We start from the raw sequence: 14407 nt of genomic DNA, 5'->3' as shown, positions 1-14407 counted from the left end.
ATATTTCCAACTTTTGTGTCATCTGCAAATTTTGATATTATGCCCAAGTCCAAGTCATTAATATATATCAAGAAATGCAGTGGTCCCAGTACCGACTCCTGGGGAACACCACTGTATACCTTCCTCCAGTCCGAAAAACCACCGATTGCCACGACTCACTGTTTCCTGTCACTTAGCCAATTTCGTATCCATGGGCTTCAACTTTGCTGGCAAACCTATTATGTGGCACTTTATCAAACAATTTTTGAAAGTCCAAGTATACCACATCAACCGCATTGCCCTCATCAACCCTCTCTGTTACCTCAGCAAAAAAATCTCAATGAGGTCAGAAGTGGGGATGTACGCTAATGATTGCATAGTGTTCACCTCCATTCGCAACTCCTCAGATAATGGAGCAGTCCATGCCCGAATGCAACAAGACCTGGACATTCAGGCTTGGGCTGATAAGTGGCAAGTAACATTTGTGCCACACAAGTGCCGGGCAATGACCATGTTCCAGAACGAGCCGCGTCTCTAGCCAAGCTGTTCCAGTACAGCTACAACACTGGCACCTACCCGACAATGTGGAAAACTGCCCAGGTATGTCCTGTCCACAAAAAGGAGGACAAATCCAATCCGGCCAATTACCGCCCCATCAGTCGACTCTCAAGCATCAGCAAAGTGATGGAAGGTGTTGTCAACAGTGCTATCAAGCAGCACTTACTCACCAATAAGCTGCTCACCGATGCTCAGTTTGGGTTCTGCCAGACCTCATTACAGCCTTGGTCCAAACATGGACAAAAGAGCTGAATTCCAGAGGGGAGGTGAGAGTGACTGCCCTTCACATCAAGGCTGCATTTGACTGAGTGTGGCATCAAGCAGCCCCAGTAAAACTGAAGTCAATGGGAATCAGGGGGAAACTCTCCACTGGCTGGAGTCATACCTAGCAAAAAGGAAGATGGTTGTGGTTGTTGGAGGTCAATCATCTCAGCCCCAGGACATCGCTGCGGGAGTTCCTCAGGGCAGTGTCCTCGGCCCAACCATCTTCAGCTGCTTCATCAATGACCTTCCCTCCATATAAGGCCAGAAGTGGGGCTGTTCGCTGATGTTCAGTTCCAATCGCAACTCCTCAGGCGCACCGTGGCTGCAGTGTGTACCATCTACAAGATGCACTGCAGCAACTCGCCAAGACTTCTTCGGCAGCACCTCCCAAACCCACGACCTCTACCGCCTAGAAGGACAAGGGCAGCAGGCGCATGGGAACCACATCACCTCCACGTTCCCCTCCAAGTCACACACCATCCTGACTTGGAAATATATCGATGTTCTTTCATCGTCGCTGGGTCACAATCCTGGAACTCCCTCCCTAACAGCACTGTGGGAGCACTTTCACCACATCATAAAAATGATCTAATATTGTTGCTGCTGACCTGATGTATAAATTTAAAACGTTAGCTTATGATGGTAGTTATAAAGATAGGAATGACACCCTGGTTAGCGGGAGAGAACATTGGCGAAAGTGTGGAGCAACGTGCCTTTACCTAACGAAGCGAGCAACACACCGTGCCAGTGATTGCAGCATGGCCAAGGTCACTGGCCTTTCCCATTTACGTTTGATCAGAGACACAGCCTGCATGTCGTCTGAGCTGAAAACTCCCCCCGGAGAGGCTCTGCCTCTGGTGGTCAAAGGCACTGCTGTCTACAACTAAACAACTGGCTTCTTTCACGCTGCCCCGGGTGACATCATCAGATCAGTGGGTCCACAGCGCACATCAGGTCACGGATAACCAAGGAAATGACCGTCACCTCCCTCAGGGATGTACACCAGCAGCAAGAAAGGGCTCTGCACTTTGAATAGATGGCGCCCAGCACAAGAATGCAGGATCTCGGTGATGGAACAAACAGCCACATGGCTCTTTCAACACTGTCATGGCTTTCATGAATAGGAAGAGGTTTCTATTTAATTAATGTTCAGGTTTTACGTAATCATAGATATCCTGGAAGATGCCATAACACAGTTATCCTTCAGCAGTCAACAGTGCCTTCAATAATTAACAGAATAGCAAGATAAGAGGGTCGGATCCTTCCACAATCCTGACAAATGCTTCCATTCCTGGCTTGGTCTACTTTCTGACACCAGTAAAAAGACTCCACTAACACACGATACCACTCATACTCTGCCAGTTGAGATAGCCGCACCTCCAATTGTATTGCTTTACTGACAGATGGCTATGAAATGCAGACAGATATATATGGGTAGGGATCGAGAGGTGGAGATACAGAGCAGGCAGGGAGATAAGAACAAAACAATTAGGACAACACAATCCATTAGAAATATTGCAAAGACTGAAGCAAAGACATCGTTAGAAAAGATCAAAAAGTAAATATTACACCACAGAGCAATAACCCTATCTAGGAGGAAATAGTTTAGAAAAACAATTTGTCGCTTACTTTCGTGGTGCACATAGGTACCAACGATATATGTAAAAAATTAAAAAGCAGGACCTCAAAGTTAGTAATCTCAGGATTGCTACCAGTGCCACGTGCTAGTCAGAGTAGGAATCGCAGGATAGCTCAGATGAATACGTGGCTTGAGGAGTGGTGCAGAAGGGAGGGATTCAAATTCCTGGGACATTGGATCCGGTTCTGGGGGAGGTGGGACCAGTACAAACCGGACGGTCTGCACCTGGGCAGGACCGGAACCAATATCCTGGGGGTGGAGGGGGGGGGGGGGGGGGGGGGGAGTGTTTGCTCGTGCTGTTGGGGAGGGGTTAAACTAATATGGCAGGGGGATGGGAACCTATGCAGGGAGACAGAGGGAAGGAAAATGGGGGCAGAAGCAAAAGATAGAAAGAAGAAAAGTAAAAGTGGAGGCAGAGAAACCCAAGGCAAAAATCAAAATGGGTCACACTACAGCAAAAGTCTAAAGGGAAAAAGGCAAGCCTGAAGGCTCTGTGCCTCAATGCAAGGAGTATTCATAATAAGGTAGACGAATTAACTGCGCAGGCAGCTATTAATGAATATGATATAATTGGGATTAAGGAGACATGGCTCCAGGGTGACCAAGGCTGCGAACTCAACATCCAGGGGTATTCAACATTCAGGAAGGATAGACAGAAAGGAAAAGGAGGTGGGGTAGTGTTGTTGATTAGAGAAGAAATTAATGCAATAGTAAGGAAGGACATTAGATTGGATGATGTGGAATCTGTATGGGTAGAGCTGCGGAATACCAAAAGGCAGAAAACACTAGTTGGAGTTGTGTACAGACCACCAAACAATAGTAGTGAGGTTGGGGACAGCATCAAACAAGTTATGATGGGCGACTTTAATCTACATATAGATTGGGCAAACCAAACTGGTTACAGTACAATGGAAGAGGATTTCCTGGAGTGTATTCGGGTTGGTTTTCTAGACAAATATGTTGAGGAACCAACTAGAATGCTGGCCATCCAAGACTGGGTGATGTGTAACGAGAAAGGACTAATTAGCAATCTTGTTGTGCGAGGCCCCTTGGGGAAGAGTGACCATAGTATGGTAGAATTCTTTATTAAGATGGAGAGTGACACAGTTAATTTAGAGACTAAGGTCCTGAACTTAAGGAAAGGTAACTTCGAAGGTATGAGACGTGAAATGGCTAGAATAGACTGGCGAATGATACTTAAAGGGTTGATGGTGGAAAGGCAATGGCAAATATTTAAAGATCAATGGAAGAACATCAACAATTTTACTCCCTGTCTGGAGTAAAAATAAAACGGGGAAGGTGGCTCAACCGTGGCTAACAAGGGAAATTAAGGATAGTGTTAAAGCCAAGGAAGAGGCATTTAAATTGGCCAGAAAAAGCAGCAAAACTGAGGACTGGGAGAAATTTAAAATTCAGCAGAGGAGGACAAAGGGTTCAATTAGGAGGGGGAAAATAGAGTATGAGAGGAAGCTTGCTGGGAACATAAAAACAGACTGCAAAAGCGTCTATAGATATGTGAAGAGAAAAAGATTAGTAAAGACAAACGTAGGTCCCTTGCAGTCAGAATCAGGTGAATTTATAATGGGGAACAAAGAAATGGCAGACCAATTGAAAAAATACTTTGGTTCTGTCTTCATGAACGAAGACACAAATAACGTTCCGGAAATACTAGGGGACTGAGGGTCTAGCGAGGAGGAACTGAAGGAAATCCTTATTAGTCAGGAAATTGTGTTAGGGAAATTGATGGGATTGAAGGCCGATAAATCCCCGGGGGCTTGATAGTCTGCATCCCAGAGTCCTTAGGAAGTGGCCCTAGAAATAGTGGATGCATTGGTGATCATTTTCCAACAGTCTATCGACTCTGGATCAGTTCCTATGGACTGGAGGGTAGCTAATGTAACAACACTTTTTAAAAAAGGAGGCAGAGAGAAAACAGGTAATTATAGACCGGTTAGCCTGACATCAGTAGTGGGGAAAATGTTGGAATCAATTATTAAAGATGAAATAGCAGCACATTTGGAAAGCAGTGACAGGATCGGTCCAAGTCAGCATGGATTTATGAAAGGAAAATCATGCTTGACAAATCTTCTAGAATTTTTTGAGGATGTAACGAGCAGAGTGGACAAGGAAGAATCAGTGGATGTGGTGTATTTGGACTTTCAAAAGGCTTTTGACAAGGTCCCGCACAAGAGATTGGTGTTGAAAATTAAAGCACATGGTATTGGGGGTAATGTACTGACGTGGATAGAGAACTGGTTGGCAGACAGAAAGCAGAGAGTCGGGATAAACGGGTCCTTTTCAGAATGGCAGGCAGTGACTAGTGGAGTGCCGCAGGGCTCAGTGCTGGGACCCCACCTATTTACAATATACATTAATAATTTAGATGAAGGAATTGAGAGTAATATCTCCAAGTTTGCAGATGACACTAAGCTGGGTGGCGGTGTGAGCTGTGAGGAGGATGCTAAGAGGCTGCAGGGTGACTTGGACAGGTTAGGTGAGTGGGCAAATGCATGGCAGATGCAGTATAATCTGAGGTTATCCACTTTGGTGGCAAAAACATGAAGGCAGAATATTATCTGAATGGTGGCAGATTAGGAAAAGGGGAGGTGCAACGAGACCTGGGTGTCATGGTAGATCAATCATTGAAGGTTGGCATGCAGGTGCAGCATGCGGTGAAGATGGCAAATGGCATGTTGGCCTTCATAGCTAGGGGATTTGAGTATAGGAGCAGGGAGGTCTTACTGCAGCTGAATGGCTGAATGGGGCCTTGGTGAGGCCTCACCTGGAATATTGTGTTCAGTTTTGGTCTCCTAATCTGAGGAAGGACATTCTTGCTATTGAGGGTGTGCAGCGAAGGTTCGCCAGACTGATTCCCGGGATGGCAGGACTAACATATGAGGAGAGACTGGATCGACTAGGCCTGTATTCACTGGAGTTTAGACGAATGAGAGGGGATCTCATAGAAGCATATAAAATTCTGACGGGATTGGACAGGCTAGATGCAGGAAGAATGTTCCCGATGTTGGGGAAGTCCAGAATCAGGGGTCACAGTCTATGGATATGGGGTAAGCCATTTAGGAGCAAGATGAGGAGAAACTTCTTCACTCAGAGAGTTGTTAACCTATGGAATTCCCTGCCTCAGAGAGTTGCTGAGGCCAGTTCATTGGATATATTCAAGAGGGAGTTAGATGTGGCCCTTACGGATAAAGGGATCAAGGGGTATGGGGAGAAAGCAGGAAAGGGGTACTGAGGTGAATGATCAGCCATGATCTTATTGAATGGTGGTGCAGGCTCGAAGGGCCGAATGGCCTACTCCTGCACCTATTTTCTGTGTTTCTATGTTTCCTGATGGATTTGAGAATGATGTTTCTCCAGGAAGCTGCAAGAACAATGGGGGTCATTTCCTGTATGCGCTCGAGGTGCACGAATGCAGTGCCTACTGGAGTACTGCACACCCGCGACAAACCCCACCTGACTTTTCATCTAATCATTTAAATGGTTGGAAAAATGGGCAGACTGCATTGCAGGCGCCTGATATTCCAACAGGTGCTGGTCTCTGGCACAAGTGCAAAAGTGAGTCATTTACTGTCATATTGAAATTTCTCCAACAAGGCAGGGGCCGGCTTTTAAAATAAATCTTGTTTTAAATCCACTGACAATGGGAGGTGATACTTTACACTGCACCGATTTATGTTGGACATCTTGGGGAGTTAACGGTTAACAGTCGAACTTCTGTGTCTTGAAGCAACAGGCTTTGCAACATAAACAGGATGGGTGAGGAGAAGACATGGCTTCTGATACATAAAGTGCTTGTGTAATGACATAAGTGCAGATAATAAATGCAATTCTAGGGTAATAAAAGGTAACAGTTGGTGAGGCTTTTTGATGTATAAAGGATCATGGTTTTCAACAATATGTCATAGTGTTCGAAAGATACAGAAACTAGGAAAAGCCACTCTCTGCATACAGTTAAGGCCGATCACCTTTATCAATAATATCTATTCCGTATACGCCATTACGAAGTCTCGTGCTTACTGGAAACGTGTTGTTGTGAACCAGAGAAAAGAGATTGACTAACCATCATCACGCATGTCTTTATTCAGACATTACCCAAAGAAACACTGCAGAGCTGTAAACTACAGCATTCTCACCATCGACGGCCCTTCCAGCCAGGGCCCGACCGCCAGATTCTTTTGCCCAAAATGTTGACAGGCACAAGATGGAAAGAATTCAAAATTGTACGGTAGGTATATTTTGCCCCAGAAATAAGATATTTTCAGCTTTTCCTAATGGATTAATTGTTTGCTGCATTATACATTTCAGAGTGGTTAGTGTTATCATTTTTACTTTATAACTAAAAACAATATATAACATTTCCAAATGATTCACCCCGATAGTTTTATTAATTTTGTTCTGCATCAGTGTTAATTATTTAAATTTACTTAATGATTGGACACTACTACACATCACTGGCACTTGGGAAACCAGCAGAACGGAGTGGATTACATCCCCTAGTACTGACGGCCGTTTAGTGTCTCTCTTTGCTTTGGCAGTGTTGCTTCTGCAGTATTGTCGAAACATTGAACGAGTTGGCACTGCACGTGAAGGATAATAATCAGTGATGCTGGGGAAAACCTGCTCACGAATATGGCAAGATTGAATATGCCTGCATTTCATTAACATGGGATTGGGGAAAGATAGCAATAGCAGGAAAATGGTGCCTTATATTAAAGGCAGTAGAACAATCTGTTCTTAAATAAAGATTGGATTGATGCCCAGTTAGATAGGGAAAGATAGACATTAGTGCTGTAATAGTGCAGCCAAAATACAGGGGGAAATGGAAGAGCTTCTTGTAGGATAGGCACTTGCAAATGGATTGCTGTGTTGTGAGTGGGATCTGATTTTAATAGTTGAACTGTACAAACAAGGCGGCACAAGCATGATGGGCCTAATGGCCCCCTTCTGTTCTGTATCATTCTATAAGAAGCTCTTCCTATATGAAGTCAATTATTTAGACAGCCTTGCATGTAGCAAACACTTCCTGTAAGTGCTGCACGCATTTCCTGCAACACGTTTCCCATCACACTTCATGAATAACACCCCAATTTTATTATTAAAAAGCCTGTTTGGCGACTCACTGTGAGCGATGTCATAGACTATCAGCTCGTGTATTGGAATTGTGGGAGAGGGAAAAAAAATCAAAACATTGACCAGTAAAACAACAGCAATAGCTGCTCATCCCTCAGAGGGTGAAAACAAAAGTTTCCTGCAGCTTCAGTTCGCAGTGATGCAACTTTCACCACGCTTTGGAAAATATAGAACAAAGATGGCCACTGCAGAAATAAACTCGATTATGCCTCATCAGGACTAACACTGAAACCCAGTGTGGATCCCAGCATCAAAGAGCACTTCAAAAAGAAAGACTTGCATTTATAGAGCGATCTTCACCACCTCAGGACATCTCAAAGCACTTTATAGACAATGAAGTACGTTTTGAAGTGTAGTCACTGTTGCAATTATAGAAACAGTTTTTAGAAACTTACAGCACAGAAGGCCGTTCGACCCATCGTGTCTGCGCCAGGAACGCAGCAGCCAATTTGCACACAGCAAGCTCCCCCAAACCGCAATGACCAGATAATCTGTTTTTTTTTTTAAAGTGATGTTGATTGAGGGATAAATATTGGCCAGGACAGCGGGGATAACTCCCCTGCTCTTCTTCGAAATAGTGGCATGGGATTTTTTATGCCCACCTGAGAGAGCAGACTGGGGCCTCAGTTTAATGCCTCATCTGAAAGACGGCACCTCCGACAGTGCAGCACTCCCTCAGCACTGCACTGGTCAGCCTAGATTTTTGTGCTCAAGTCCCTGGAGTGGGACTTGAACCCACAACCTTCTGACTCAGAGGTGAGGGTGCTGCCCACTGAGCCACTGCTGACACACATATTCATTTACAATCACAGCGTTAGCACAATAAAAAGGTACCAAACCTTTCAGAGAAGCATCGATATCTTTGCAGAGCTTGTACAAATCACTGCCCCTGCCCGACACCCTTTCCCCTGTGGATGGGACATAAAAGAAACTTTGAGCAGAGTATCCTGATGCTTTCATTTTTAATTAAATGCAAAGAAACAAATGAATTCAATGTGCAGTTTAAATCATTTTAAATCTAGGATGAACAAATTGGGCTTTGAATATCACCATAACAAACAAGGGCATAGAGAGAAATGACATCAATGTTTACCATAAACGGCTCTCTGATTAGGATGGAATTTCACAGATTTCCATGCAATTACTATACGGATGGGATCAATGGTAAAGATACGTTTACACTGACAGATCTTGTGTAATGGGGACATCATCATCATAGGCAGTCCCTCGGGGTCGAGGATGACTTGCTCCCACGCTAAAAATGAGTTCTCAGGTAACTGATGAACTCATTGTAAACGGTGGAAGATGCCTGTGTGTGGATTTTTTTTAACGTGTGGCCGTTGCACACCAGCCACCACACGGGCTTGACAGAGCTAGGTCTTGGTCCAGTGGCAAGTGACTGGAGACCAGGCTCCGCCGTATGTGCCAATACATACACACACACACTCAAACATAGTCCTACTGTCCGTCCTTCTTCCCCCTTCCCACAGGACTTCGCTCTACGTGGAATTCATAGTACGCAATGTGAGCCTCACGCCCTCATAACCTCGCTATTGACCCATGCTGCACCTTCCCTTGGTCTGTAAGTGGTCTGTAAGAGGGACACTGTGATGGCATTCCATCGATAAACTCACTGTAACCCCAGCTCACCGTGTTAGGCTTTGATCCAGCAGATTGTAGTCTCAACCATTGTGCTGTCTATCGTCTCTGGATCAGTTCCTATGGACTGGAGGGTAGCTAATGTAACACCACTTTTTAAAAAAGGAGGGAGAGAGAAAACAGGTAATTATAGACCAGTTAGCCTGACATCAGTAGTGGGGAAAATGTTGGAATCAATCATTAAGGATGAAATAGCAGCGCATTTGGAAAGCAGTGACAGGATCGGTCCAAGTCAGGGGAAAGGGAAATCATGCTTGACAAATCTTCTGGAATTTTTTGAGGATGTAACTAGTAGAGTGGACAAGGGAGAACCAATAGATGTGGTGTATTTGGACTTTCAAAAGGCTTTTGACAAGGTCCCACACAAGAGATTGGTGTGCAAAATCAAACCACATGGTATTGGGGGTAATATACTGACGTGGATAGAGAACTGGTCAGCAGACAGGAAGCAGAGAGTCAGGATAAACGGGTCCTTTTCAGAATGGCAGGCAGTGACTAGTGGAGTGATTTGGATGAAGGAATTGTGTGTAATATCTCCAAGTTTGCAGATGACACTAAATTGGGTGGCGGTGTGAGCTGTGAGGGGGATGCCAAGAGGCTGCAGGGTGACTTGGACAGGTTAGGTGAGTGGGCAAATGCATGGCAGATGCAGTATAATGTGGATAAATGTGAGGTTATCCACTTTGGGGGCAAAAACACGAAGACAGATTATCTGAATGATGGCAGATTAGGAAAAGGGGAGATGCAACGAGATGTTATGGTTCATCAGTCATTGAAAGTTGGCATACAGGTACATCAGGCGTGAAAGAAGGTATGTTGGCCTTCATAGCTAGGGGATTTGAGTATAGGAGCAGGGAGGTCTTACTGCAGTTGTACAGGGCCTTGGTGAGGCCTCACCTGGAATAGTGTGTTCAGTTTTGGTCTCCTAATCTGAGGGAGGACGTTTTTGCTATTGAGGGAGTGCAGCGAAGGTTCAACAGACTGATTCCCGGGATGGACTGACATATGAGGAGAGACTGGATCAACTGGGCCTTTATTCACTAGAGTTTAGAAGGATGAGAGGGGATCTCATAGAAACGTAAAAGATTCTGGTGGGACTGGACAGGTTAGATGCGGGAAGAATGTTCCCGATGTTGGGGAAGTCCAGAACCAGGGGACATAGTCTTCGGATAAGGGGTGGCCCATTTACAACAGAGATGAATAGAAACTTCTTCACTCAGAGAGTTGTTGACCTGTGGAATTCCCTGCTGCAGAGAGTTGCTGAGGCCAGTTCATTGGATATATTCAAGATGGAGTTAGATATGGCCCTTATGGCTAAAGGGATCGTGGGGCATGGAGAGAAAGCAGGAAAGGGGTACTGAGGGAATGATCAGCCATGATCATATTGAATGGTGGTGCAGGCTCGAAGGGCCGAATGGCCTACTCCTGCACCTATTTTCTATGTTTCTATGCTGCAAGAGGCATGGATCAGGCTGCCTAGCCTCTTTCCCTGGGAGGAGTGGGACAGTGATAGGCAAAGAGCGGAGGGAGAGACAGTCTGCTGCTCCGATCCTCGCAGTATTCTGCAAACACAGCACCCCCACTCGCTCTTAGCCCCCGCTGTGAGAGTCAGAAGAACAGGGCACGGAAAAGAGAAAAGAATTACTTTTTTTTAAATTACTTCTTGGAATATTCTCCTTCTGCCCTGTAACTTGGCAGGCCACTTCAGCGGGCATTGAGAGGCGATCATACAGTCACATGCGGGCCGGTTTGGCTCGAGGTGACAGTTTGCCTAATGCTCATTTCACGAGTTGGGTTTTAAACGACATTCTAATCGGGGTTTCTCTGAATAAAATTCACAAGTTGTCACTGTGGGATTGATGTCATGACCTCGGGGTTGCTAATCTTGTATCATAACCACGGTGACACCATCGTCCTCTACCGGGGACACCATCGTCCTCTACCGGTGTGTATAAAAGTGTTCAAAAGATCGAAGTAAGCAATTGCAGGCCTAAACCCTTGGAAACCTGATAAAAGAATTTTAATGTCGTGCCCCATGTGCAAATACAAAACTAATCTCTTAAAAAAAACAATTATCTACTTTTCAAACTCTAATGCAGTGTCAAAAGTACTCACCATCTAATACTTTTATTTTCGGAAAGATTTCCAGCACTGCGCTCCGATAGGAAGTATTCAGACACACTGAAAGCAAAGGACTGCAGTTATATTTTTCTATGGAAATAATACTTCTTGCATCAAAGCCGTGCACATTTCACTTGACAGGATGGTAACACAGAAGCAGCAATTATTCGGTCCTTTAAAAGCATTTGAACATCTCACATAAAATATGGGCTGCATCATGCCTCTCCAGGCACCAGTACATGGTGACTAAGTAGCTTTAAATGGAGTCACCCTTTCTTTAACCTTGCATCCGTACTTGCAGCCAAGGTACCATCAATAATAGAAGGAAGATTTATCTCCTGCCCTTCCCACTGATGGAATTTTGCCATTTACACAGGCAAGGAAACTACCAGCAAAGAAATGAACCAAATTCTTGTCCAATTATCTAATTGCTTTCAAAGACAAATGTTTATTTTTATCTTTCATGACCTCAGTGCTTTACAGCCAATGAAGTACTTTTTTTGAAGACACTGTTGTAATGTAGGAAAGTGTAGCGCACAGCAAGATCCCACAAATAACAATGTGGTAAGTGATCAGATAATCTGTTTGGTTGAGGGATAAATATTGGCCCCAGGATACCAGAGATAACTGCCCTGCTCTTCTTCAAAATAGTGCCGTGGGATCTTTTATGTTCACCTGAGAGAGCAGTTTAACGTCTCATCCGAAAGATGGCACCTCCAACAGTGCAGCACTCCCTCAGTACTGCAGTTGAGTGTTAACTGAGAGTATGGGCTCAAGTTCTGGAGTTGGACTTGAACCCACAACCTGCTGACTCAGAGGCGAGAGTGCTATCCACTGAGCCACTGTTGAGAGGAAAATAAGTTACCTGGATTACTGAAGTTGCAAACGGTGTCTTTCAATCGAATCGTCTCGAGATTCTTCAGCTCAGTTAGTGAACGAAGGGCATCAACACTAGAGAACAGTGCAGGTATTTAAAAGCAATACTTAATGCTACAGCACCTATCAGTAGCAACTTTTACTAAATACAGGGCTGTGTAAAACTTTTATAGACTACAGAACAGGAAAGAAACAGTTGTGCATTTACCTGCTGATTAGGTTTCCCGCTAAGTTGAGGCTCTGTAGGTTTTCACAGGAGTGCAGGGGATCTAGGATCACAAAACAGATTTATCCGTAAATGTCATCTCCGCAAAGTAGAGGGTGAAGAATGCAGATTTTGCACCTCTGACGTTAAAAGTTCTCGAAGGCAGGGGCAGACAGCTGGAAGTATAAATCAGGAACCACTCTTTTCAACCTGAAGGTGGCATTGCCGCTCCTACCCTGACCAGAGCACAGACTCTCAACGGGCAGAGAGTTGGGATGGTTCAAAGCCGCACACTTTTGCGACTCCTCCTTCGGGAATTATTGAAATCCTCGACAGCAGCAAACCAGAACTCTCGGGCACGCATCAATTGGTCGTCGAGACCTTTTTGGGACTCGTGTTATGTGCAAATCACATTTCTAAAAGAAATTCATTTCTGAATCCAAGGCCGTTAAGGGCTTCGCATTCTCTTTTGAATGTTTAAATTTCCAGCTCCAGGACTTTCAAACAGACAGACTTCAAAGGGATTTGGTACAAGAGTGTTCTGAAAAGCCAACCGCAAAACTTACTTCAATAATTATTCATTAGATCTATTAATGCCATTAAAAAGAGAATCTTCAATATTGAGAAAGAACTGTTACAAATGACCAACAGAGAGAAATATGTTGATGGCCACATAAAGGGGTATTCCTAAAATGGACAAAGGGCTAACCTCAGAATGTACAGCACACAACAGGCCATTCGGCCCCACTGCTCGAAGCGGGTGGTTCCACACCACCAGCCTCCTCTTACGATGACCTCTTCCCATTTATATCAGTTCTGACACAGACCTGAAACGTTAACTGTTTCTCTCGCCACAGATGCTGCCTGACCCAGAGATTGCCAGCATTTTCTGTCTTTATTTTAGATCCCAACATCAGCAGTATTTTGCTTTTGTATTAGCGCTTCCCATCCTGGCCCCATATCCTTCTATTTGGATAAAGCCTCAGCACTCTGTGGCAGCAAGTTCCACATTCTCACTACTCGTGTGTGAAGCAATTTACCCGAATTTCTTTATTTCATAAATACACTTCAAATGATCTGGTCCACCCCCTCACAACCTCCGATCCCAGGAAGATTCACAGTGACAGAGAATCACCAGCCCTCCAACAAAACTCTAAAGGCACCTCTCTGCCTCTCGAGCAATGGCTACCATGCCCTGCTCCTGCCTCCCCTATGAAACGGCCCCAATGCCTGACTCTAGCAAACGATCGAGGTTCCTGCTTGATGTGAATGTGCAGAGGCTAGGGAGGGGCGAGCGGGGCTAGCTGAGGTGCTCTTGCCGAGCTGGCATGGGCTCAATGGGCCGAATGGTCTCCTGTGCGGTGCCACTCTCTGTTCTATGATTCTATGAGTGCCAGCTGATTCACCATGTGCCATGGCCCGCCCAGCTATGTAAACTTTGCAGGCAAGCAAATTTTAAAAATAGGCTGCCTGTACCTCCAATTAAAGAGGAACAGTCAGAATTGCAGGAACATTTCTTGGAAGAAATTATGTTAAAATAAAGGAGTGGCAGAAGGATACAATATTGAGGTGACTTGACATCACTATTACATTCCTAATTATACTGACGAAGGTTACAAAGTTGAATATCCATCATCAGTGCAATCGCGTTGTACTGAGCTGTGGTAATTGAGGGGCAGCTAAAGAGACTTGTGTTCATCATCTTCATCATAGACAGTCCCTCGTATCGAGGATGACTTGCTTCCACGCCAAAAAAGGACGAGTTCATAGATGTTTCAATGAAGGACCTGAACTACATCCTGAAGGGTGGAAGATACCTGTGTATGGATGTTTTTTAACGTGTTGTGACTGTTGCTCACCAGCCACCACACGGGCTTGACAGAGCTAGGTCTTGGTCCAGTGGCAAGGATTACCCAAGACTACTGGAGACCTGGTCTGCTGCACATATCGCAGTGTGG

The 14407-nt window shown here is 44.9% G+C and overlaps 1 protein-coding gene across 1 annotated transcript in view; it reads right to left on the bottom strand.

The window, feature by feature from the left end:
- The window catches only part of lrrc61 (leucine rich repeat containing 61), a 71243-nt gene that overhangs the window by 11891 nt on the left and 44945 nt on the right, over window positions 1–14407 (bottom strand). Inside the window, exons 4-7 of the mRNA XM_070864229.1 lie at window positions 12453–12513; window positions 12234–12319; window positions 11363–11428; window positions 8428–8496 (exon numbers count right to left, since the gene is read on the bottom strand). Of these exons, the coding sequence (XP_070720330.1) occupies window positions 8428–8496; window positions 11363–11428; window positions 12234–12319; window positions 12453–12513 (282 nt within the window). The remainder of the gene's footprint in view (window positions 1–8427; window positions 8497–11362; window positions 11429–12233; window positions 12320–12452; window positions 12514–14407) is intronic.

This window comes from Pristiophorus japonicus, chromosome 21 (assembly GCF_044704955.1).
Source record: "Pristiophorus japonicus isolate sPriJap1 chromosome 21, sPriJap1.hap1, whole genome shotgun sequence".
In the NCBI taxonomy this organism is placed as follows: Eukaryota; Metazoa; Chordata; class Chondrichthyes; family Pristiophoridae; genus Pristiophorus; species Pristiophorus japonicus.
The sequence above is the reverse complement of the archived record's forward strand: the minus strand, read 5'-3'. Positions and strand labels throughout refer to the sequence as shown.